Source organism: Epinephelus moara, chromosome 21 (assembly GCF_006386435.1).
Source record: "Epinephelus moara isolate mb chromosome 21, YSFRI_EMoa_1.0, whole genome shotgun sequence".
Lineage (NCBI taxonomy): Eukaryota > Metazoa > Chordata > Actinopteri > Perciformes > Serranidae > Epinephelus > Epinephelus moara.
In genome coordinates, this window is record NC_065526.1 from 32,915,779 (window position 1) to 32,942,983 (window position 27,205).

Genomic DNA, 27,205 nt, shown 5'->3' on the forward strand with positions numbered 1-27,205 from the left:
ACCCACCTGAAACTCACTTATTAGTGAATGAGCATATGACTGCTTTTCTAAAAATCCCTAATTCATCTTTTCATATCAGTGGTGTTTTGTCATCTTTACATTTACGGTCACACCATGTGACGTATTTAAGCCTTGCGCATTAGGAAACTTATTAGAATACAGATTGAACTTGAAGTTTTTTTCCATCAGTTCATCTGGGACATAGAAAAGATTGAGGTATTTTAATCAGCTTTGATGTCAGAAGGAAAACAGGACATTTACGCTTGGGAAATAGAACTGGATGAAAATGAAATGAAATCAAAGATGCTTGTACTTTTTATAACTGGTGTGAATCAGCCGTCGGACACTCTCTGCCGACTAAGTTGAACTTTTTTTCGGGTGTTTTATCACCAGACCCAGTCAGGCAAAAACAGCTCCAGCATTTGGCAGCTGCTGATTGAAAATGTCTCACACTCCTTAAAGACAGGCCTGGAACCCAGAATGAGCTTCTGAACATAGCTCAAAGGAAATATTTTCTCTCAGACCTTTAAACTTTGACTAATAAGGATTTGTCAGGTTGAGCTTAGCGTCTCACTGATGACTAAGCATTGTGTCTGACTGAGAGATGAAGAGACTTTCCAGTTTATTGGCTAAGGGTCAAATCCCTCAGAGATTTTCACTCAGCTGGCTAACATACTGCACTCCATGTGCTCAAGTTAGAGCTGGGAATTCCTTATTTGCACTGAGCAGCTATAGTAAAATATCAGTGTGTTCTTACTTATCTTAGCCTTCAGGCTAAGTTAATGAATCTCATTGATTTGTTGCAGTGAAAGAACATTATCCTCATTTAACTCGCTCTCAGATTAATTAATGGAAGACATTGATCAGACAATGATAAGCTGGATGTATGTATCTGCAGTGTTTTAGGCCTGGATATGTGTGACTTTTCCTGCCTCTTACATTAATATTCATCACATTTGATTGCAACTCATGATCAAACAACTCATGATTATACAAGCAGTCATGTTGCATTTACAGCCATTTAAGTGTTTACTTACGTTGGCAGAGCAGTGCTTTGAGGTGAGCGCTGACGTGCTCAGAATGACAATGCTAATGTGTAATGATGATGTGTCAACCATCTTAGCGTAGTATTTCAGCATGCTAATATTTCTCATTCGCACTTAGCATGGCTTTAAGTACATGGAGCCAATATCGGTGTTTTTTTAAGTCCTTTTTTTAAAAAACTAGATAATATTTTGTGGGTATTAGTATGTTATACCACAGGAGGGCAGTTAACATGTTGGTGATGGGTCACATCCCAAGTGGTAATCTCCAGGGCTGAAAAATGGCACAGCTCAAACTTAGACCTTAACCATTTTTCTGCCTTCTCAGAATTTGCACATTTCTCCATCACTTGACTCCAGGGCTGCCTCTGGATCAGTTTCTCTCCTTTCCTCCCATGTCTTTTTCTTGAAATTTTGTCTCAGTTCCACCTTTCTTTTACTCTCCCCATGTTTCTCCCTTGTCTGTCTCTCCTTTCCCCTTATCCCTTTCTTCTAAAAGCCCTCATTTTAAAAGTCTGACAGAGCACACAGAATGACTTATTATTATTTGATGCAACAAATGCTTCAAATAATGTCATATGTCAACCTTCTGAACTCACATCCAGTTGTCTGCCTCATAAAAGCAGCTCTAGCTAGGGTTTTAGCCTGTGAGCTTCAGCATGGAGGGTGCATTTGTTTTTACTCCCATGTTGCGCAAGTTATTTATTATATTGAATTCAAAAAGGACATATAGGGTCACTGTAAGTATTGTATTGTTTGTCCTTTAAAAATACTTGATGAGGCTGAACATGCGTGACTCTTCTTTTCTACTTATATTCCCCCACATGAGGATCTCGTCCTCTGCCACTTGAAGCATGTGGCTTAGGCCTGGCCACTTAGGTTAAAGCATGGAGAGGAGAGAATATTAGACAGCAGTAAGGAGAGTAAGAAAGTGGATACACGCGCAAAAGGAGGCAAGAAGAGGCTTTATGTACGCAGTGAACATTCTTCACCAGTGACTGTGGGAGCCAGTGACACATGAAATATGAGAGACAGCAGCACTCTCCACTATTTATAGCACTGCAAGAGAGAAAGAGAAAGATAGAGAAAGCGGCCACACCACATACACTTCAGGGCAGAGTTGGCATCATTTTTTTATTCGCTAAAGAGGAATTGCGCCCCCCTTTTTTTTTCAGAATGCACATATGTCAGGGCAATGGCATCGGACAGGCCAGTCCGTATTCGTGAGCGTATACAAGTTCCTTCCGTAGTGAGAAGCTAAATAAGTCTCTGGCCATCAGTTTTCTTTTTTAACTCACAGAGCTAAACAGATGCTCGGGGGGAAGCGCTGGTCCTGGCTTTTTGTTGTCACTTTGTGACGATTCAATCCCATGTGCAGCTCAGCACTGTTTTTGTACAAACTGCTATAAATGTATCAGTGCTGCTGGGAGTGCAACGGCACGTCCTGTTCTGCTGGAGATAATGATAAAAAGAAGCCAAAAAGGAGCAGAGTCAAAGTGGGCGCGCAGCTTTAAGAATCATTCCAGATATGTGGTGTTGTGTTTAGATGAAGCTTTGGCCTGTGAGTAAGAATCAAAAGAGGCTGGAAATCCAAATTTGGTTCTCACTGGAAATACAAGGTAAAAAAGGGCATCTTTGACTATGTTTAGATAGATGAAAATTTGGGGAATGCTCATGAGTAGACATCATCCATTAGAGCATGTTGTTTTTGATGTAAAATAGATTAAGAATTGCACGTCAATGCTGTCAGGCATTTGGTTGGAGGAAGACTTTGATTTGTGATGCTGGATGAAGAAATAGCCTAAACTACCACTTTTACCTTCACAATGAAATATACGAGATCCATCTCTCGTATTTGTTTTTCCAAGATTTAAAAAGTACCACTTCTGCAGTTTAAAAAATGCTGAGTGCTTTTGGACAGCTCTTTGCTTCTTGACATTTCATTATTCTCGCAGTGTCCTGACTTGCATCATGCTGTCCAAACCACAGTGAGCTCAGCTGTTTGATGCTGCTGTTCTCATGCTTGGGAGTCGAAGCCCAGGGCAGTCGCACCTCTTTGATGCCTCCTTCCATAAGCGATTTCTTCAGTGATGTCATTTCTTCTGAGAAAAGCCCTTCAAAGCTTGGCTGATGTATTATGCATGGCGCTACAGTAGCTAGCCAGTGTGCTAGTAGTGCTCTAGGGTGGTGATGGTGATGCTTGCAGTGCTGAGAATAGCAATGGGAAGCCTTTGTGCTTCACTCTATGGTCAACATTTCCCTCCCTCAATGTAATTCTGATATGTGTTATCATTGTGCAAACACAGTACAGATATCAGTGGACTTTTAGGTGTAGCTGTAGAGATGAAGTCACAATCACCACAATAAAAATGCATTTTGAGAGCAACTACCAAAAGGTATTTCATACACAAGATGCAGTCCACATTTAAAAGTTCCTATTTTCTATATTCCAAGTTTTGATAATGTATGGAAGGCTGCGGGAGATACACAAAATAATATTTTATTTGTTTTGCAATCTCAATACAACAAGTTTTGTTTTTCAAAAGAAAATAATTATTATGTCAGTATTTTAAAAATAATTATTTGCCATGTCAAGATAATAAAATAGTAATATGTGTTATATAGATAATTTATAGAATTATAATAAAGAAACAAATAAAACAAAAATATATACATATATTTGAAAAAAAGGTCTAAAACTTACTGATATTGTGTATTGGCGAAAGAAGCAAGAAATATAATCAATGATTTTTTTTTTCTCTCCATATTTAAGGAAGCTTTTTATATTTTGGCTCCATTTTCCTAATGCTCTGCATATACAATTAACCAGATGCTCAGAGATTGAAATGCAGATGTTCTGTTGTTTGTGAAACTTTATGGAAGTGAAACATCAAGCAATATATCACTTTTCACATGCTAATGAGCTCACTGAATTTGAGTGAGTAGTGGGGCTCATAAAGAACAACATAGTGTGCTTCTATACAGTTAGAACAGAGAGGACAGCTAATTGTAGCAGTAACTGAAGTCTTTTTGGTCTTTAACACCAATCCCTTACACTGATTTGTACCATTTACTAATTGTTGTTGTGAGAATGCAAATTTTCATCTCCACATGCTCTTGATGTCGCCTATATATGAAACCACCAAAGTCAGATAGGTTAAAATTGTTAACAACTAAAGTTTTTTGTGACTATGAAAAAAAAAACCCAAACAAACAAACTGGCAGGGGATGGGAATGTCAGTCATCCACCACTTTGGTCCACACTGAAATATCTCAACAACTTTTTACATAATTTCCATGAAATTGCAGACATTCATGTTCCACTGACTTTTCATTGGGTCAGAGTTCTGGTATAGTCCCACCTTTGATTCATAATCATTGGTTTATGATGAACTATTTGCAGAACTACTGACATTGTCATTAGCCTCAGCTGTACGTTGTGTTTATTGCTAATTGCAAATTAAAGTTAAGCATGCTAACAGGGTAAACATTACTTGCAAAAAATTAGCATATTAACATTGTCATTTTAAGTATATTAGCATACTGACATTAGCATATAGCATAGCTATGCCTAAGTACAGTGTAACAGAGCTTCTAGCATAACTGTAGAGTCTTAGGGCCTTATTCAAATTATCAATATTGCATGGTATGAAGCACATGGTGCAAGTCCAAATCCATTTTTGCTAGTTAAATAGTGCATAATCTGCTTGCAAAGTAAGGTGCAAGGGGCAAAAAAGTGGGTTGTTTTTCTTTCCTTAATTATTCATTTATGAAATATATTCATTTAAATTGGAGAATCGGGCAGTTTCTTGCTAAGAGAAATGAGGAGAGAGCAGTAATGTCACAGCAGCAAATATTGTGGGACATATAAGCAGCAAAATTAAAAAACTGTAGTTATAAACTTGACAGAAGAAACAAAACTAGACTTTCAGTTTCTGAAATGATCAGTGAGGGGTTGGACAGCAGCTCTGCTCTGTTCGCTGCCATGTTTACATTTTCGTAAATGTAGTTTACATTTTCCTCATAAATGATTTCACCCACCCGTAACCCATCCACACATCTGTGTGTGTATAACAAACAGAATGTACACATGTTGCAAACCTGCCTGCCATATGCAGGCACATCATGCTTACTCAATAATGTGCCCTTTAAATAGCAGGAAAATACTCTGACTCTAGACCAGGTTTCTGCTGGTTGGTGGTGCAGTTGCTAACAATGCACCTGACCACACCTCCTTTTAAGACCTACACGCCCATGGACACAGATGGACGCATATACGTTTTCTACACAACGTGAGCTCTGGCCTTGAACATGACAACTGTGCTGGTCTGAAGCTAACAATGCGGCTGCATCGTGCAGTGTGTCACCTTGTGCCTGGTGTAAGCTACAGCCTTTTGTCTTGTTCTATCTGTGGCCATTGGCTTACTGGAACTGAATAACACAATAAGTTTGATTCATAGTGTCTTTTTTGTGAAGGTTGTGAAGAGGATCTAACACAAGGTCATTAGCAGCAGCAGCTAATAGATAGATCATTATGCTAACAGTTGTGCAAGAGTTCAGGGGGTTACCATGCAACATAAATCGACTTTAAAACGATTTAGCTGGCTAGATTAGCTAGCCTGATGTATCAAAGGTGTGGGAAATAAAAGTGGAGCGGAGAAATGTAGTGGTTTTTTGCTTCTGGGAGGACATGTATGCAACAGTTTTATTATACATAGAGATATCAATCGTTTCTGTCTTCAAAGACCGTTTGAACAGCAGTGTAGCATGCTGTGTGGCTAAAGCACACGTCTCAGCCATTATTGAGGGAGTTTAGTGCATCAGTGTGGGTTTTACTGTGGGGATGTATCTGGAGTATATCGTCCTTGAAACTCTGGAAGTGAACCGGTGCTTTTACAATAAGTAGACCCCCTCTACAAATACAACTCTGCCCCACTTATTTACTTCACTGATGAGCATGTAAACCCTCAGGAGTTTAGTTCTAAAAGACACTCTGACAGCTTTTTTCCGACAAAACGCCACAGTTTGTACAAAGCAGTTAACTTTGAAGTGTCTCAGCTTGTAACTTTCATTCCTGAATCCTCCTGTTCACAAACAGCTTTGTCACGATGCACAGTCTTCTGTCATCGAGCAGTTTGAATTCCTCTGTGGGTGGAGGAGGGCAGTGCGAGTTTTAATTTGTCTTTGCACTGTGTTTATCACCACCGTTGTAACCTCTGTAATTATAGCATGTGGTGAAGCCGCTCGCGAGTGTAGCTCACCCAGAGGATCTGTGGAAAATATGTATAATTCATGATGTTGATCATATTTTTAGCTGCTCCGGCTTGTTGTTTGGAGACAGGGATGTAGCGTTAAACAAGGGCTACTTTGTAATGAAGATGAGGATCTACTCCTTGAGTGAACAGTTTGTTTTCCTCCTCTTTTAACTTTCGCCTGCTGCCCGCTGGGAGGTTGCGCTCAAAGAGGTGGAGCCTTTCAGGTTTTTTTTTTTTCACTCAGGTTCCCCCATCTGTATTTTACAAAGGTAAGAAAAATCAACATCAGCGCCTGAGTTAATGTCATTCTTTATTCTTATTTAACTGATATTATTCTTTCAAGCTAAAACCCTGAGCTGCAGTACATTGAAAGCAGTGCCATTTCAGTGAGTGCCATTATACTACATAAAAAATTTAATGTCTTAAGCTCTGAATTGCCCACATTTCCCTGTTCGTTAGAGTGGCATAATTTATATGAGAAAGCTAGAAGAGCTTTTTTTCATTTTAAATTGGAGACGACTGACTACATGATGTTTGAGTCAGGAGAAGCAGATCCTTATGAGCACAAATCAGAAGTCTGCTCAGTGTATGCAAAGTGATTCACTTTGCTGTTGAAGACTTTGTTCCAGTGAAAGATGGATACCAGCGTGTGTGTGAGTGTTTCGGAATGTGATTTCATCATTTTATCGAACACAGTGGGAAACATGGTGACCTCTCTGTATCTGTGCCTCCCACTCAGTGTGTATGTGTGTGTGCTCATCAATAAGAGCACATTAGCAGTGGCCTGCAATATGTGGAGGTCAGTTGTGTTGCCTGTGTGAAGGTCTCTCTCCATATCTCGCTCCCTGGCCTGAGGTTATCCTGAGGTTCTTCCCTGTTGTTGTCCTATCAACTAGCCAGCAGGGGTCTCCCATGGAAACTCAACGCTCTCAGCCAATCACAGTGCAGCTCTCTGGACACTGTCCATGACTTGTTTCTTAAACTAGGGGTGAGGGTTACTGCACAGCAGGGCCAGTATCATTTTTGATAACAGTCCATGAACTTTGACAAGATTCTTTAACTTCAAATCTAAAGCTCTAAAAGTTGTGTAAGCTCCTACAAACTTCATCACATCAGGATTTAAAATAGTGAGAATTCAATTTCAATTGATTCCAATGGAATTGGTGCGATCAGAGGATCTGCTTGATGAGACAAAATGAATCATCCCAAATTGAGTGGAGAAAAAAAGGTGTGACCAAGCTGGAATACAGCTACATTCTGTGGCCGTTGGGAGTTGGTGAGGTTGAGAACTGATGTTAAGTGATGAGGCCTGGCTCACAGTTGGCGTTACAGTTTATGTTTCCATTCATGCTGTATTTCTATTTCTACTTTGCACGGAGCATTGGAACAAAAACAATTTCCCCCCGGGGATTAATAAAGTATTCTGAATCTGAATCTGAATCAAATGTATTGGACAGGGTTGAGGCAGGCCTCTGTGCAAACCAGTGAACTTCTTCTTCAGCCCACTAGGAAAAATATTTCTTTACAGACCTGCGCCTTTGTGCACAGAAGGGCTGCAACTAACGATTAGTTTCATTGTTGATCGATTAGTTGTTTGGGTGATAAATATCAGAAAATGGTGAAAAAAGTTTTAGAGTGTTTCCCAAAGCCCAGGATGACTTCATCAAATGTCCTGTTTTGTCCACAACCCAAAGATATTAAGTTTACTGTCACAGAGGAGTAACGAAACTAGAAAATATTCACATTTAAGAAGCTGGAATGAGAGAATTTTGACTTTTTTAAAAAAGATTTTACTTAAATCCATGAATCGATAATCAAATTAGTTGCCGATTAATTTAATACTAGACAACTGGGAGTGGGTTTCATTAGAAAAATTACAATACCAGAACCAACCTTGAAGTGATACAGATATGAATACAGTACTTTATTTGATTTCTTTTTTATATTTCATTCAGTACCCATCATTTGAATAAAACCATTCAGCTGCCTAAAATTTTTTAAAGTATTTTTAAACCACTTTTCCAACAGCTATTGGGTTGTAGCTGCTGCAGTAGTGGGCCAAACCAACCCTTTCTCACTCTGAAGTCATCAAATACTGCCTCTTGGTCATTGATTTCCAGTCAGACACGGACAAAAAACAGGCATGTGGTATGATACGTTGCTGGGCAGTGTCGGTTTAAAACGCCACCAGACAACAACGTAATTTAAGGAGCTGGAGTGTCCCTATAGGGCAGATTGGAGGGGTAGTGGATCGGTCCAACTTCACCGGAGGCCGGTGTCCACTTCCTGTATGAATGTAGAGCTAAACCATGATGGGTTTTTTTTCATGTGCATTTATTGCACAATGAAATAAGGGTAAATTTGCTGTTTTACCGACATGCATCTAGCATATGCATCTAATGAGCAGAAACTGTACATTTCCTGTGAAAATTGAAATGTATATCAAAAAGACACAATGCATGTAACAGACGTACAACATCAGACGCACCTATGATGCCTATTGTGTTATATGTTGACATGAAAGCCCAATGACCAAACAGCAGTATGTGATGAGTTGGAGTGAGAATGCTTTGGCTGAACACATGTTGCATTAAACTGAAAGACACTGGCAGTGACACTCTGCAAGTAAAACCATACATATAGTCGTTTTCTTTTTTCTGGATCTGGGTAAAAAAAAGAATTAAATGCAGGTATCATTTGACTGAAGAGGTTTGGATACTACTTTGTGCTGTTTTGTTTCACTTGATACCCAGCCATATTGACAATCAATTCATCGTTGATGCTCTAGTGCATGGGGGCATCGTCATGTTATAACAGGAGCGCTGCTACCCCAAACTGGTGCTGCAAAGTTGGAAGCACGCTATTGTCTAATCCAGAGGTTAACTCTTATCGTGTCAAGTGATAGACATTAGGTCACAGACCCCCATTGGATAAGATTAGGCTTCAGGGACCTCCATCTGAAAATATTTGGGTTGTTAGATATGATTAAGATCAACATTTTATAGTTGTCAGCTACAGTTGAGGAGAAAACAGGGGAGGAGATGAAACCTATGATCAGAACAGTCACTCTTACAACTCTTAATCCCATTGTGCTCACTTCTATAGCGAATTAAATAGTGACTTGAACCATTCCTCATTTTTCCGGGGACCCCTGAAACTCCCTCAAGGACCCCTTGGGTCTCTGGACCCCTGCTTGAAAACCACTGGTCTAATCTAAAACACTGTTGTTAGCTGCAGCAGTATGATTCCCTTAGTTTGAAGTAAGGGGCCTGAACCTTACCTTAAAAAACAGCTCCATTCCAAAACACAAATGCATTGTCCACATACTTTTGGCCAAAAAGCTTATATATCCATTACCAGTTACTGATTGTTCTTGCATGCTCATTTAATTTATGTCAGTCAGCTCTTGCTGATGTGTATTATGCTGAAGTATTCTGTAATGAGATTTGTTAATCAGCTAAATGAACAGAGAGCAGTCAGAGAGTGATGATTAGATAAACTGCAGGAGGTTCTCTCAGTCATTAACTCTAATGCCACTAATATATGATATATGATTGTTCATTAAACATCCAGGTCTCCCCTTTTTTTTTTTTTTTGATCTGACACAAATAACAAAATAACTTCTTACAAGTTTCCCACACTAAAAGAACGACCTTGAAAGAACTTTAGTGAAATATTACACCCAGATTCATCAATATGCCCCCGCTCTCTCCGACCTGGGATCAACACACATCCTGAGGATAAACCTGCGATGGAGATTTGCATTGATATGGCAGCAGTTTGAAAATGATTTCCTCTGGATTTCTTCACTTGACAAGATCATGAGTAAAAGATGAGGCCTGTGTGATCCTAATTTTTGGCCAGTTTCATGTCTTACACTCTAAATATGCAGACTTTTCAGCTGAATGATGACTTGAATTCCACCAAATGAAAGATTAAAAAAGCCTCATGAATTTCATTTCCGAGTGTGGAAAGCCTTCTCACCAACAGTATGTCTTCACAAGTATAACAGCACAGGGAGAGGCTTGCTGTGTGTGTGTGTGTGTGTGTGTGTGTGTGTGTGTGTGTGTGTGTGTGTGTGTGTGTGAGACAGAGATTAAGAGAAATGTGGAGGAAAAGCAAGAGAGGGAATTGACTTTATTTCGGCTTTATTTCTTTGTATACTGAATGAGGAAACAAATAAAAGTATTCAGGTGGGCTGATAAAAACATCTCCTCACCAGAAACACAGAAAATAAAACAAGACGACAAATACAGACACACTGTCTTCTCCCATCTGACTTATCTTGTACTGTATGAGTATTTAGTAATTCATTTCTTGGTGTTTATTTTTTTCATGTTGCCCATACATACGCAAAGCTTCAGAACTGTTCCAAGGTCTGCATTTGCGTTTTATATGGTCAAAGTAAGTTGGTTTAAGATGAAATTCTTTGTTGTTGCTTTGTTTTTCTTCAGTCTGCATTTATTGATTTTTATGCCTTTTGCACCAGCGACAACAATGGCTGGAGGTATTGTTTTCTAATTGTCCACCTGTCCATCTGTCCATCCCATTCTTGTGAATGTAATATCTTAAGAATGCCTTAAAGAAAGTTCTGTGAATTTGGCACAAACGTCCACTTTGCCTCATGAATGAACTGATTCGATTTTGGTGGTCAAAGGCCAACATTCTATATCTAGAGGGTCAAAAGTCAAGTTCACTGTGACATCATAATGTTATGCAAAAACTCTTTTCTAGCCATTGTTCTGTCTGTAACTCAGGAACAGAAGGTGAGACATTTGGCCAGATACTGATTTGGTGATCACTAATTTTTGGTGTCCATCTTCATACTGTGTGATTGTTTAGATCTTTTGTGCTGTTGTGTTGAAGAAGTGCGAATCATATATCATTTAGGACATGTAGCATCTTTGTAGCAACATCCATATTTGAAGCATTAGCAACTGTCATGGCTACATATGAGTCTGGACAAACCTCTTACTGCATTGGCACGTGATGAACACTGCTGCCTTCCAGCAGCTTTCCTGCTAAGTCAGACCCAACTTCACACAATATAAACTGCAGTGCTGGTGCAGGGAGAAGATACCAGTCGTACGGTAAATAGTTGTACCTGGAGACATCACTGATTACTTTAAAAGCCGACCGTACAGCATTGAAATGATGGAAAAACCATTTACAGAATTACAGTCTATTTGTAAGTATGTAATAATACAATTCAACTAAGCACTATAGCTGTCATTGTGATTGTGCTAATTCAACTTTAACTATCACCAAGGAGACATGAAAGAAACATGGACACTATTAAAACATTTTACACTCCCGCACACAGATCACGGATTAAGGCTAGCACTGTTGTGACAAGGTTTTTCCGATTTCATTTGAGTCAGTCCCCAACAGACTGAGTCAATGTGCCGAGGTGAAGCTTGGTTGGCTGTAATGACACAGTCGCTACGGCAGAGCAACATATGGCATGTGTGTGTAAACTGATACTTAAGCATATTGACAGAGAGGCTAAAGAGTGACAAGTGAGGGGTATCTGTGTGGACATAAGTGTGTATTTTTCTATATCTGTACATATGCTGTGTGCCTGCTTGTACTGTGTGTTGCATCATTATGTAATACTGATCAGCAAAATAAGGCAGCAAAACTGACTTAGTCTTTATGGAATTGTGGGATAGTACTGTAGTTGGAATTTAAGCTGCGATTAATTAGCCGTGTAATGTCATGATATAGTGATCAAAACAATCACCTTAAAGGGACAGGTCATCCCCTCTTACCTGTAGTGCTTTTTAGCAGTCTAGATTGTTTTGGTGTGAGTGATGGAGATATCAGCTGTAGAGATGTCTGCCGTCTCTCAACTTTAATGGAACTAGATGGCTCTTTGCTTGTTCTGCTGAAAGCGCCAAAGGAAAAAACACATTTGAAAAACTCAGTAGCAATGTCTCTTTCTAAAAATCATGACCTGGTTACTGAAGCAATCCACAGACCTTGGCGCCCTACTCCGCTAAGCTAACTCAGCGATGCTAGAAGAGCTAGCAGTACAATCTAGATTGATCAGAAGCACTACAAGTAGAAGGATAAAATGTTTGTTATATATATATATATATATATATATATATATATATATAATTTTTAATTTTGGGATGAACTGTGCCTTGCATTATCTAAAGTTTGTTTGAACTGAGTTTTGGTGCTGAAATAAATAGTCGGGTGACTGAGCGACATCATCATGAGATGGGTGTGCATGCAGATGGTAGAGAGCTTATTGGAGATCATCATAGGATGTTTTTTGCCAAAAACTGCATGAATTATAAAAGTTATTGGTTTTATATGTTCAGTTTTTGTTATGTAATTTGTGCCAGAGGAGCTTCTATACTTGTAAGCTTTTTTGTGGTTTTAGACGCACAGCTGATTTCTCACCTGCAAGAGCTAACATTGTGTAGTCTAGCAAAGTGTAGCATTATTGCTGCTTGTACAGCTGCTGTTTCTTACCCCCAATTTCCATATACTCCGTCTGTGGCACGCTATGCAGCACCGTGGATCTGGAGCGACCGACGGCCCCTACCCTCGCTTACCGGATGGGTTTCTGTAGTGTCGTGCCGTGGAGCTACAAGCTCACACGTGGAAACTGCGAAATCACGCGATAAAAAGCACCATTCACTCCCAAAACTCGGACTGCAATTTCACACCAGGTCTTCTCCTTTTGGTTTCTATCCTTGTAGAAAGGATGTGTGGTGTCATACAAAATACTATGGTTTTCCAGTTCAACTATGAGTTTCTCCTCATCCACCTTTCCTTGGACTCTCACACTGACTGACAACTTGTGCGACAGGATGTGACGTGATTTTTTAAAAAATTGAGAGTTTACAATCCGTAGTCCGCGCATTGTGTTGTATTTTGAAATTTACCGGATGCTGTGTGCATTTGGTTTCCGGTTTGGTGCGATCTGAGCTTCGTGGCTTGACGTGCAATGGATGCGAAGTCGCTGAAAAATAGACCTGGCGCGTATCTCCGATGAAGCGGAGTGCTGTGGCACTTCTGGGACGTTCCAGGGACGCTGGGTGGTGCTCGCTGTGGAAATGAAGCTATTCACTATAGAATGGGAACATATCTGCTACGCACTGCGCTGCGCTGCGCAGACAGAGTATGTGGAAATTGGGGGTTACATATGTGTCATGTAGGATGAGTGCCATGTACAAATTTACCTCTAAATTGTAATTTCACTGGTTTACATTAAGTGGCTTTATTTCCAAATACAGTAAATGTCTCATTCAAGAGCACATGCCCCGCACACAGCGCTGTCAGTCCTTATAACTTGCTGCAGGTGATGGCAGGAAATCAGATTGAGTAAATAAACAGATACACTGCATACAAGAGGACTGAATGGCTTATCCTTTTAATTTAGTCTTCATTTGAAATGTTACAAACAGTGCATTTCGCCCAAGGCTTCATCAGGTTTGCAGTAACTGTCTGTATATATGCTATCATAGCATTGTGATGAGTTTTATACCCCTGTTAGCGATGGGCAAAAATGAACGAACAGATCTTTTTGAACAGCTCTTTGTAGTGTCCAGTATGCACTGGATCAGCCTGTCGAATGTCTGAGTGCTCATGAATCCCCGACTTTTCCCACTCTTCCACTTGATGTTATCGTAGGGTACTGCTCATTCTGCCTGTTACGTTGAGTGAATGAGAAACAATTGAATTAGACTTGAGTCCAGACGGCCTGGCAGCTACACTCACTGAGCGAGACCAAATTAACAGTTCTCTTGAAGTGGTATGTCTGCTACCTCTTTCTGTAACATATTGAGCTTACATAGCCTACATACATGTATGAATGAATATTTCATCTTTATTAATGTAAACTTATACATGATGACAGGTAATGCATTGAGAGACATATTGTGGGGCAGGCAACACTAACTGTTCAATGTGCATGTACTATAACAGACAGACTGACACCATCGCAAAAAGTATCAAAACAAGAAAGATTTGATACATTTACATGCATTAAGTCAAAAGAATTGGTACTGTGAAAAGAACTGGTCAGCCCATCACTAACCCCTGTGCTGCAGCAGGTAGAGTTTGAGAGAGCAGGCATTTGTTATGGCTCCATTTTAGGTAGGAAAGTAGATCTCGTTTTGCACTGGATGAAAGATTTTATTCTACTATCTGTTCTTTTCCATGTTGTGTTAAAAAGATCTGAGGACATGTTTGAAAAAAACCTTAAAAGCGATTTGCTATAAAAAAGACTTGCTATGTATACACTGACTGGATGTTTCGACTGTGTGTGTGCGTCAATGGTTAGTTCCAGAGAAGTCAGTTGAAAGCCACTGAAATCACAGCTGATCTGATTCTACATTCACAGCTTTGGTCCAACGTGACTTGCTCAGAGCAAGATGGTACTTCTGTGAGATTTCTATTGTTTTCTCTTTGGTGTGACTCTTTTTCTACTTACTTGATAGACAGCAGCCAGAAATAACGTGAAATTCACTTCTTCCATATATCCCAGTGCCCTGAATATGCAACTCTAACACTCTCACTTTTTTAATCATGCCACTACTTGTGTATGCGTCTCTTGCTTTTAAATAGGTCCACCAAATCCCTCTGATTCACTACTAATCCTTCTTCCTCCCTCTGCTAACAGTTTCCTTGTAATCAGTGTTGTTAGTATCACTACATGGGAGTTCACACCAGAATACATTCTGTAAATTGACAAAAATAGTTAACATCAAGCACAAGGTGAAAAGACAAGCAGTAAAAACCAAAAGCCCTGCTGTACCCTGTAGAGACTGCAAAGCTTCTAATGCCCCACAGGGCACAGTACCAAAGTTTTGGACTGAACAAAACTCTGCTTTGATATCTTCTCTATATCTAGCTTAATAATCAGACTGTGGTGGCCGTTGCTTGGAGCCGTTACAAACAGTGGCCACAAACAAACAAAAAAACCAAGAGTTATTTCTGTAAGTCATCTGACAACAGCCCGTACATCTGTTAAAGGAATACTTCACCCACGAAATGGCCATTTGTAAATCAGTTACTCATCCTGTTATCTAGAATTTGTGAAGAAAACATTTTATTTCTCGCATGCCTCAAAGGTGAACGACAAATTCCAAAAAAATGAAGAAATACTTGATGAAAGGAGCAAAAGGGGGACTCGTTTAACAACAGCAAAACTAAATCAAAACATCGGTTTACAAACTGTCACACAACTCATGGAGTATAATCCAAGTCTCCTTCATCTTGTACTATGCTCAGTAATTCCCAAACACCTGCATTTTCACAAAATTGTACACTTTCGTATACGAGTGGCATGTATGTGCATTTAAACTGCTTGTGCGTTTGTGCTACTTGTCAGTCTGTGAGACTACTTATGCAGAAGTGTTTTAAATAGTAAGGTTTTAGCAAAATGCACACGTTTGGGAAGTACTGAACATACAACTGGATCAATGAGATAAATAAATCATGCTGTGTGAGTTGTGTGAGAGTTTGTAAACAGGTATTTTCAGATATTATTGCTGTTGTTGTCCTTTTTGAATTCAGCAAGAATTATCTCCATTTTTGGATTCCTCATTCACATTGGAGGCATGCGAGAAAAAATGGGTCTCGAATTCAAGGTAACACAGGGTGAGTTACTGATAATAATAATAATAATAATAATAATAAATCAATTTTATATAGCGCCTTTCAAGAAACCCAAGGTCGCTTCACAATTGCTAACAACCACAAAATCACACAGACAACCACAAAATCACTGATACTGATATACACATGATCATTTTTATTCCTTTAATCTTATCTACATTTGTCACCATTTTCTGTAGCCATTTTTTGTCTCTATTTTACACACTTGTGGCTTGGTAGCTGCCTAGGTGTATGAGAAATGAATGAAATGAAAATCATTTGGGTCGAGAGGTGTGGGAGGTGATTCAGTGGTCTGAAACAAGGCTAGTCTATGTTGGGACCCTGCTGTGGTTTCCTTTGAGACACTCAAACTGGGGAGGGAACTGTCCCGGTTTGCTGCCAGGTGCCTACAACTGGGATGCAGGGTGAGCCATGTTGATGACAGAGCTTTCTCGCTCACCTGTTCACTTGTAGTTTTTTTGAGAGATATTCCACTAGGTAAAGCTGTATGCATTTTTTTAGATTAAAGCTGGGATAGGCAGTTTAGTTTTGGCTTCATTAGGCAAAAATGCTATAATAAACTTTGAGCATATTGTAATTCAAGTGGACTGAGAGAACTCTAGGCTGCTGCACCTCTTAGCTCTGTTTTTAGGCATTAGGAAATTTAGGCTGTGGCAGGAGCCAGTTCAGGTCGGGTCATTTCAGAGATTGGTTGTTCTACAAATGGACATGTGCGTGCATGTCACTTCTGTGAAAGCCTGATGTTACAGTGGAGAATCCTGCAAAGTAAGTTGCTATTCCAGCATTGGCAACAACTACCTACTGTACACTGCAAAGCAACTCAAAAAAGGAAGACAGGTCATCAGAAAAACAGTTTAAAAGAGATTCTGACAATTAACAAATTAAAACACGTGTCAATATTGGCAGGCGTTTCAGAGATGGAGAGAGAATGTTTAGCCTTCTGCTATCGGAGCTAAGGACTCATAGCTGCAGCTTCAAGATTACATTTATGTAGCTAACGTTAGTGGGAGCCTCTGGAGACGGACCCCCAAGTCAGTGGCTGCAGCAACTCAAATCCAGCCAGTGCAAACCCCAGCTATAGGGGACCAGACAGTCTTGACTCCCTGTCGAGTCAGCACACTTTCTGCCATTACACAGGTTGGACTCAACACTGCTGCTGGCTACCAGCCCACTGTGACACCCAGTGCTGGGAGATTTGTGCTGGCCAAATAAGGGCAGCTATAACCAACAAAAGGTCCATCTCCTAAGCAGTTGCCTGCTCTGCCCTCGGGGAAGCAGTCCACACTGGCGGGGAGCAAGGCGGAGAGACTGTGGGGTGGCTAACTAGCTTATTCTTGTCTCATTTGTGGTCCGATAAACAGAGATGGAGAGAGCAGGTGAAGGGGGGGCTGAGTGAATGAGCTTTTTTTTTTTCTCAGATTTTACCCTACCCTCAGCTTTAAATATAGCTCAGTTCTGTGTTGCTATGTGCTTATAACATGGTTGTCACAGGTCTAATCAGCCACATTAGCTGCAGTGTTTGTTTTGTCAAGAGCCTGAAGGCTTGTTAAACCTTAAACACCATCATCAAGCTCTTGTCATCCCTCAACACCTGAGTTCTGCCATAATGCTGCTGTCAGACTACTATTTACAGCTTCTTTTATTAGTCACATTGTTCTTCACACACTTCCACCATATTTACACTATGTTGGTTGAATAATACTCGTTCTTCCTTCTGGGTAATAAACCACGTGTGTGTGTGAAGCCTGACTGTGCTGGAAAGAAAAGAAAAGAAATCAAAGTGGGTTGTTATTGAAGTTATTAGTTGTCCTTGGAACTTTACACTAAAGGTATTTTGATTATATAATCAGCAGTGCTTTCTATCACACCAACAAACATCAGTGAGCATCATTAGCATTTAAGCCCAAAATAGATATAGCCATTTGAAATGAGAACACAATCATTCAGACTCAATTGGATTGTGATCCATATTCAGTGAGCCAGGCATCCAAAATAACAACACAGCAGCAGCTCTCTGAAGTGGTTTGGCAATAGTTTTCCTTGGGGTGTAACTGGCTTTGTATTTTAATGCTTTTGATAATACATTGTTTAATAAATGATAGATTTTTATTGTGACCAATCGCCTCTTAATGGTTTGTCATCAGAGCTGCTATCCTTAAGTGGCACTCAGAGGGCTGTATCACACTGTACAGTAGGCATGTGTTTGTGTGTGAATTAGTGTGTGTGCTGAATATAAATGTCCATTAGCATCTGGACTTTTACCATGGATAGATCTGGCTGATGGGTGATTAACCCTCAATGATGCTCAGAAGGCCATCTGCCATTGTCTGCCAGTGACAGTTCTATAGTGAAAAGTTATTCAGTTTAAAGGCCATGCATATGGCACACACACAGACACACAGTCACACAGACACACACACACACACACACACACACACACACACACACAGGTGATTTCACTTGGCTGATCAGACCTCTTCTCAGGACTGTGTTGAGCTGTACAGACTGCATTTGATTGACGTCTCCCTCACTTTCCTATTTGCTTTGTAACATCTGCTAGGGTGGACAAATTGAAGTAATCACCCTTAACGGTACATGGGCTGTGTGAAGTCACTCGCTACTCACTATAAGGTCCAGTGAGTTTGCCATTTTGTAGTGCCGTCCAAATGTATAGTGAGGATTTTTAAACCCCATACAGTGGACTTAAAGTATACCACAATGCATAGCAATATGTTCACCAGCTGGTCATTGTCTTTGTCTACTGTGTGGTGCTGGGCAGAGCTAAAACCAGCTTCCTGCTGAAAAAGAAAACAAGAGTGGTGAGAGTAAAGCAAAACAGTAAGTTTGCAGACTGTAAAACCAAAACAAGGAACTGAGAGACACTAAACAATCTGTAGATCGCAGGGGAATTGCAGAGTGTGGGGCCAGCATCTGTGGGTTCATCACTATATGGCAATATAAAAATATTAAGGCCATAAGGGAAACTGTCCCACACTATAGGTTATTTGCACAAGCAGCTTATTGCAACTCATTACAGTAGGTGCAGGCGTTGACCTCTAGCAAAGGAGGAAGTCAGGTGATGTAGTGTGAAGAGCAACAAAGTCTGCATACGGAGATGGTAAAAAAAACCACCGGACTTTGTCCCAGGTGACCACTGTTTGTGTCCTGTGCGAAACCAAAAGTCAATGTTGAGTTGAGTTACATATGTAGGTAACCTCACATTACATACTTAACGTCACATTGCCACATCACTTTAAGCTAGATATGTAATGTCACGTTAAGTGTGTAACGTTGTGTTAAGTATGTATACATGAAAACAAACATGAGACTTTGACCGAGGAGACTTTTTGTCAAAAGCACCTCTACATGTTAGTTCACAGATTCCTGATAAGATAAGATTTTGCTTCAGGGACCTCCATCTGAAGATATAATTAGGACCAGATTTCTATCAACTACAATTTAGGAGATAATAATGGAGGAAGTGAATCCAATGATCAGAATAGTCACTGTGACTCTTACTCACATTGGGTTCAATTAAATGAAACCGTGAAAATAAACTATTCCCCATTTTTCTGGGGAACTCCCCCAAGGACCCTGGGTTGAGAAAAACTGGGTTGATGGACTTGTTGCTTTAAGGATGTCACATTTAGTGGATTAATACAGACATTCCCAGTGAGCTTAATTCAGGCTGCCTATTTTCTCCCTAAATGTATTTGGAAAACAAAAATTAGTAATAAACATACTTTGCAAGCGACAGAGTTGCTGTTTGAAAAAACCAGACATCAAAATTTGCTCAATTTACTGATCATCATAAAAGGTACCATTACACGCTTGGTCAAGTTCTTTGCAGTGAAAGTTGCGCTTGTGTTGTATTCAGCACTGAATGCAGAACACAGATCAGAAGACTTACATGCAAACTTCAATCCCCGCTACCCCATGTTTAATTTAGTTTTTCTAATTCACTGTGCTGCTTTAGAAAACAAGGTTGAAAGAAAATCATGTGCGCATCACAGAACTCATAAGGGTAACACAAAAAATTAACGACATACCTCCGCTGTACTCTTAATAAATACACAATGAGACACAGACAGCGCTAATTACATTGTTAACGTAAGTGTTAAAGTGTTGTTAATTTGAAAGCCGAGTTGTGGGCACAGGGTCTAGACAAAGGGACAGATGACTGGTGAAGCCCAAACAAAGCACTGCAGCAAGTTTTAATGAGGCGACAGGGGACTGCCCGTCAAACACATAACAAACAATCACATCCCAGAAGGGACACACGCACAAATGTACACACACACAAGTTTGCTCTGGTGCTCCATGTACACACACATGTACAAGAACACAGTTGTGCATGCAAATAAACAACACACGCACTTTTGAGCACAGGAAAATAGCACTTCCACATGGACATTTAGCTGATTTGCTGCTGATCTATTATGAATCCCGTCTTCACCAAAACACGCCTGTCTCAGACCTGACTGATGAGCTTAAAGGGTCAAAAGATTAAGCTCAATACTCCCCATGTCAGCCATGTCAATCATAGCATGGTGAGCTGCATTTACAACGTTACAGCAATATCAGAGATTACCGCTTTGAAATGCGGGGCTAAATACCCCTGCATTACGGCGCTGAAATATAGACCTAAAAATCCAAGATTATACTTCAGTGAAATAAAGCCTTTAGGCCTAATCCATATTCAAAGTCTTGTCTCTAGCTGGGCTGTGGGCCTCTATAACCTAGTTCTGATGGCTGTTATTGGGGAAAGCAGCTTTGTACTGGTCAGTTGTGTGATGAGGGCTTGGACACGGTCTGTTGAGCTGACCTATATTTGGCTGCCTGCCCTGTCTGCACAGTCAAAACCGGAGCTTCTCAGTTGTTTTGTTCTATAGGCAAATTGGGCCACCGGGCATTCTCCTCTGCTCTCTGATCCGGTTCTCTGATCAAGTTCAAGCTTGAATGTGCTGTCATGTGAAGTGTTTCATGCTTACGGATCCTCCCACGGAATAAAACATTCATATACAGTACAGAATCAGAACTACATTCAGTTCAGTCATGTGGAGGAATTTGTAATACTGGTGCAACAATGTATTGACAACTGACATGGTCATATATAGCCTACTGGGGGATGGGAAAAACAGAAATCACATACAAACAGGAGTCAAAAGCCATGCCAGCTCTGTAAGGCTGTACTTAAGCTAAATGCTAATATCAGCATGTTAACATGGTCAGTGCTGATTAGCAGGTATAATTTGTACCATGTTCACCTTTTGTTTAGTTTGCTATAATGTGCTAATTAGTGCTAAACGCAAAGTACAGCTAAAGCTGAACATATAAAATAAAATGTCATCCTCTTGGGCCTATGCATGTTGGATCCATATCAGCTTTCACAGCAATCCGGTCAATAGTTATTGACCTAATTTATTATTAAGACCATAACAGTCAATCTGTTGATGGCACTAGAGGAGAAGTAAAGGGATACCAACGTCATTAGTATTCATCCACTGAGAACCATGAATGTCTGTACAAAATTTCAAGGCAATGAATCCAACAGTTGTTGAGATACTTAAGTCAGGACCAAAGTGGTGAATCAACCAGTCAACCGACTGACTGAGGCAGAGTTTTTAGGGGGCTCTGTTCCAGTATTCATTCACACTAAGCCACCGTTTTTCACATTCAAAAATAGTATATTTTAAAGACATGCTCTGGACTGGAATGGATGCATTTTAAAATGCCTCCAACGTGTTGTAGTGAGAACAGCCTGTGATTGAATGATCCGAGTTTTTCAAGGACTCCTACTACTGAGGTCTAATCTCAATGTGAGGTTGGGTTCCTGCTCCAGAAAACTACCTTCTAGAATAAAAGAAAGAAAGCAGTCTGAGTTGGGCAAAGAGATAAACAATAAGATTTGGGAGGAGAGTCTTGAAAGTGTGCATACATGTCCAGTTAACTCTAAATACAATCTGATACAATGTAAAATAGTGCATCAGCAATACTACTCCAAAGACAGATTGCACAAGATTTTCCCTGATGATTCTCCTCTCTGTAACCGGTGTAAGGAGGCAGACGGGACATGAACACATTTTCCTTGGACATGTCGGAAATTGAAGGTTTCTCTGAAGCCATTAAGAAGAACTGGAAACCTAACCCACTAGTTGCTGTCCTAGGTGCCATGAGTGGGTTACCTTTGGCAAACAAGTATGAAACTCAGGATTGGTGTGGTTGTGGTAAGGAAAAGTATTCTACAGACGTGGAAGTCCGACTGTGCACCAACATACAGTATGATATGTGGATAAAAGAGTTGATGAATGCACAGTACTTCGAAAAGTTAAGGTTCTCTAATAAGAATAAGACTCAAATATGTTTCAGAATTTGGAGCCCATGCTAGAATACCTAAAGGGTAGTGGATTGTAATGAAGCGCTAGTACACCCTCTATTGCTGTGTCTATGTATTTACTTTACTAGTAATGTTAAAGTGCTAGAACTTGTTTTTTCTATCTGTGGAGGTATTTGTGGCTGAGTTGTTCGAGTGACATACTGATTGCTTGTCTTATATTGAAAATCCTAAAATAAGGCAGTCTGCACTGAGGACAAAATACACAATGAAAAGTAGCTACGCAAACATTATCATTTCAGCATGACACTGCAATCAAGACCAAATAAATATATAATACAGGTCAATAAATAAATGGACTTAAGAGCAGTAATAATGGGATTCGTAGCAGCTGCATATATTGTACAAACAGTGTTGTGTCATAATATGACATATGCCATTGCTCAGCCCCATATACTTGTCATCATGCCACCTGGGAATCTAAAACTAAAATGTCAGTTCTTAAAGAGGCTTTGTAAATGGATATGTTGCTGTTGCCCCCACATTTTGAATAGCTACCAACTAATATTCTAGCCAGCCAGGAACATGCTAACAGAGGTCAGTCACATTAGCTCTGGGAGTAAAAAGAAAAAGAGTGTAAGAGAGGGATTTGGGATTAGCCTATAGAGCAAGAGAGGGATGGAGACAGATTAGGATGAGTTGAGGTGATAATGAGAGTGATGACATTGTGTGTGATGTGACTACAGAAAAGCGAAGAGGGAAAGGGAGGACAAGTTGAAGGCACAGAGGAAGGAGGCGAGTAGGCAGGGAGGTAGATATAAGAGAGAGGATGGAAGACACGTGCCAGCATAATGCGATGCAGTTGTGACCGCACAGCCTGAGAGTAAAAAATCCATAAAAGGAGGAGAGAAAAGGGGGATGGCGTGAAGACTGTGAAGCATGTCTTGGGGTCCAGAGGCCAGATAAGCAGCCGAGTATTTATGAGGGACAGTGCACACTCAGAGTAGGGCGGGCTCAGGTGCACTGCAGCGTTGCGGGTTCAAATCCAACTGGCAACCTTTCGGGCCATCCTCCTCCTGTCACCCTCTGCTGCATGCTGCCTAATAAAGCAGAAATGTGCTGAAAAGATGAGGAAGACACTGAAATAGGTCAAGTGAAGAGAAGTGGGCAGGGAGATAGAGGGAAGGAGGGGGAGAGAAAGTTTAGAGGCAACAAGGAGGGGGAGGATGCAATGGGGAGAAGCATGAGGAGAAAGGGATGTAGTGTATGTAGGAAGGTGGGTGATAATGAAATATTTAAGTTCAGAAACAGTGATGAGGGGTGGATAGGTAGAGAAGAAGAGGACCACTCTCCAAAATGGAAGACAAGTAAAGCCAGGTCAGCCATATTAGCAGCCTTCAGTGACCAGAGATTGTTGCCTAGCAGCATGCAAGAATAGTTTTTTTCCTCTTCGCTTGTCCTCACCCTCCTACTCCTCTCTCTTTTTCTCCTCACCTCGCCTCCTCTTCTCCCCTCTGTTATTCTCACTCTCTTTCCACTCCTCTTTTCCTTTCACCTCTCCATCAACCCTCTCCTTTCCGCACTTATCCCTCCACTCTGCTCACAGGCTCCACTTTCTATATTTTTTTTTTTATACCTCACTACTAGGCTGGTGCTGCCTCATGCCGACAGCCACCCTTTGTGTGTGTGTGTGTGTGTGTGTGTGTGTGTGTGTGTGGCCGATTCTTCATGACAAGCCTTTCATCAGTGTGTAAAGCTGGCTGATGCAGCTGTTACACCAGCTCTGTGCTGCATCAGGATTACATGGCACATGTGAAGCCCGTGTCCTCCAACGCTTGGTCAAATTCAGGATGACACATGGCATCAAGCATGCAAGTGTGCGTGGTTGCCTGTGTATGGCAGTCACTCTGATGCTAGGACTCTGACACTTTGTTTCTGACACTAGCTTTTGGCTTTTTGGGAAATAAAGTGGTTCACTAATGCCATAAAATAGTATGGCCACTGCCGCAAGTGTTACTCTTACTACTGTTGCTACTACTGCAACTACTACTACTATGACTTGACTATACTAACACTACAACTAGTACCTAAGTGCTCTCAGGGTTACTGTTTGCAGTTCTAAGAGTTCCATGTCTCATTTTCAGTTTTGCATAAAATCTGTATCTGTGGTTCACACATGCTTAAAAATATGTCATATTTAGCTCTGTGATGTGAAAATCATCCGTAGCCCACATATGGTAAAAAGAATATTGGTTTGTGGAGGTTATATAGTTAAATTAAATATTTGCATATGAAGTCTTAACTGGCTACTGAGCTTATGGTCTTATTTTAAAGGAGTACTTCACCCAAAAAATGATCATTTGTACATATATTACTCACCCCATGTTACCTTGAACTCATGAAGAAAACCTAGATCTGCTTGCATGCTTCCATGGCGAACGAAGAATCCAAAAATGAAAAAGTCTTGATGAATTAAAGTAAAGTGGGACTGTTTAACAACAGCAAAACTAAAACACAGCCCACTGAGCAGAGTTCAAACGTATGCATAAGTGTTTTAAAAAGAAGGTTTTAGGGAAAGTGCATGTGTTTGGGAAGAACTGAGCATATGACTGGATAAACGAGGCTCGGATTATACTGCATGAGTTGTGTGAGAGTTTGTAAACAGATGTTTGGTGTTGTTAATTGTGTCCCCCTTTTGCTCCAATTCATCAAAAATATTCACTGGTAATGGAATCCAAAAAACAATAAAAACTAAACTGAAATGAGGAATTGAATTAAAAACAATACAAAATGAAATAAAAAAGTAAAGAAAAATACGAACTATAATAACTCAGTTTTGGATTCTTTGTTCATTGTGGAGGCATACAAGAAAATGAAAAGTTTCATTTACAATTTCATTGTCGCACGGGTGAGGAATGATATACAAATGATCATTTTAATGCAAAATTGCCATTAGACATCTGTCCTTAATGGATAAGGCTGGTGATGTTCTTTTTCTTTTTCTTTATACCTTCAACAGATCCCCTGGAAAAAATCAAAACAAAATAATGAATGTGTCATACTGACAATACTGTGTGTGTTTTCAAAGCTTGGTTTATCTTCTTCCTCTGTGCCGTAGAGCTCCATTGTTGTCCAGAAATATTAAAAACACATCAGTGAGCCACACTTTTGCGCTGGGTTACATGTTCCTTCATTACCATGAACACACACAAACTGTAGTTTATCTGAATAGCCATCATCCTGTGGCTGGAATACTCATTAACTTACCAAATGTGGATGAATTCACATGAAGATAGTTCCCAACAAATGCAGTGTTAACTCCTGTTTGAGTAATATTTCCTAAAAACTACAGTGACTAGCTGTTGGAGGAAGTTAGTAGCCCTAAAAAAATGAAGGTATATAGTCGTGCTATGTTTTTTTCAGTAGCAGCCCATGGGAGATTAGAGTAGGGAGATAGAATAACGAAGGTGTCGATTTTGGGGGGCATGCAGGGGATCCCTTATAATTTTTTATTTTTTTTTTAAGATTATTTTTTGGGCTTTTTTGCCTTTAATTGCCAGGACAGTGTGGAATGGGGAGAGAGAGTGGGGGGATGACATGCTTTTGTCATAAATATATGTCTGTTACTACAACTATATTCTCTGCTAGTTCTACTTCTGCTATCGCTTTTATTGCCAGACTACCCAGTAGACCTGTTACCATTACCTCTGTGGAGTCTGCACACTTTCTTCTCACTGGCCTAGATTCTGTTCCAAAGATGTACCAGTGCACCTGTCCAGGATCTGTCACTGCCCTTTGCCAAATGCATGCTGGGATGAGCTCCAGCTCCACATGACCCTGAACATGAATAAGTCACTCATGAATCAATACTGTTTAAAATTTTGCAGTGGACTCACTAACATGCAATCAAAATGCACTATAGCCATTGTAATGCATTGCACATTGACAGTGCTGGCTGGCTGGTATCCAGATTTTATTAGAAGTTTAATAGCAGTCTGGTTTATCAGGGTATCTTTTAGCTATTACCCCACTATGTCAATATTGAATGTGTGTCTCTCCTCACCTCTGTCTATAAGTCCATATCTGTATGTGGTTGTCCCTGAGTACAAGAGTGTAGGTGTGACAGCTACTCAGCCCAAGTGCTGGCATGTCACAGTGTCTTTAATAATAGTAAAAGAGTTGCATGTTCTCTTGTTTTCCAGGAGGTATGCCAGTGCCTGAGGTGGCGTCTGACACTGCCAGCGCTGCCACCATGTTGAGCCCCGTCCTCAACGCCTCCAATGGAGACGGATCCGAGTCTGAAACCACCTCCGCCATCCTTGCCTCCGTCAAAGAACAGGTTAGAACAGTGTGTGTGTGTGTGCATGCAACATGTCACGATTAATGAAATATGAATACCAGAAAGTAGTGGGGGTAATTCCTCCATTCCTTTCAGGGTGAGACAGGGCGACAGTAAACAGTAAACACGAATGATGGAATGCCCATCTGAGCTAATGTGTCACAAATATGTCACCACATTTTGATCTGTTAGCTGAAAGCCTCAGGCTACAGCCGCTCAGTGTAATTTTGAAACTGCTCTAATGTGGTGGGATGCATCATTTCGCTACATTTTATCAAAGTCGGAGCAGCTTTGTTGGAGATACTGTGCATGACGAAGCAGTAAAGGGACAAGACAAAGCCCACGCCTTGATTTTTCTTCTTCAGTAACGCTAACATGAAGCTTTAGAGGTAGATTTTATCTTTTGTGCCTATTACATATTTATAAAGGTTAGAATATTCATGACTCTGCTAGAATGTTTCTTGATGTGTCCATCTGTTAAAACTTCTCTTTCATTTTTGTCTGCTAGTGTCCTTGATTACTTTACTGCTTAGACTTTTACTGACTTTTAGATTGTTGCTAATGTTCATAAGGAGCTCTGTCCTCTTACAGGCTA

The 27,205-nt window shown here is 40.3% G+C and overlaps 1 protein-coding gene across 5 annotated transcripts in view; it reads left to right on the top strand.

Annotated features, from left to right (window-relative positions):
* The window catches only part of ctnnd2b (catenin (cadherin-associated protein), delta 2b), a 209,564-nt gene that overhangs the window by 13,855 nt on the left and 168,504 nt on the right, over positions 1-27,205 (top strand). For all 5 annotated transcript variants that reach the window (XM_050032462.1, XM_050032463.1, XM_050032464.1 and 2 more), the window contains exon 2: positions 26,474-26,610. In XM_050032462.1, the coding sequence (XP_049888419.1) occupies positions 26,479-26,610 (132 nt within the window). In that variant the 5' untranslated portion in view covers positions 26,474-26,478. The remainder of the gene's footprint in view (positions 1-26,473; positions 26,611-27,205) is intronic.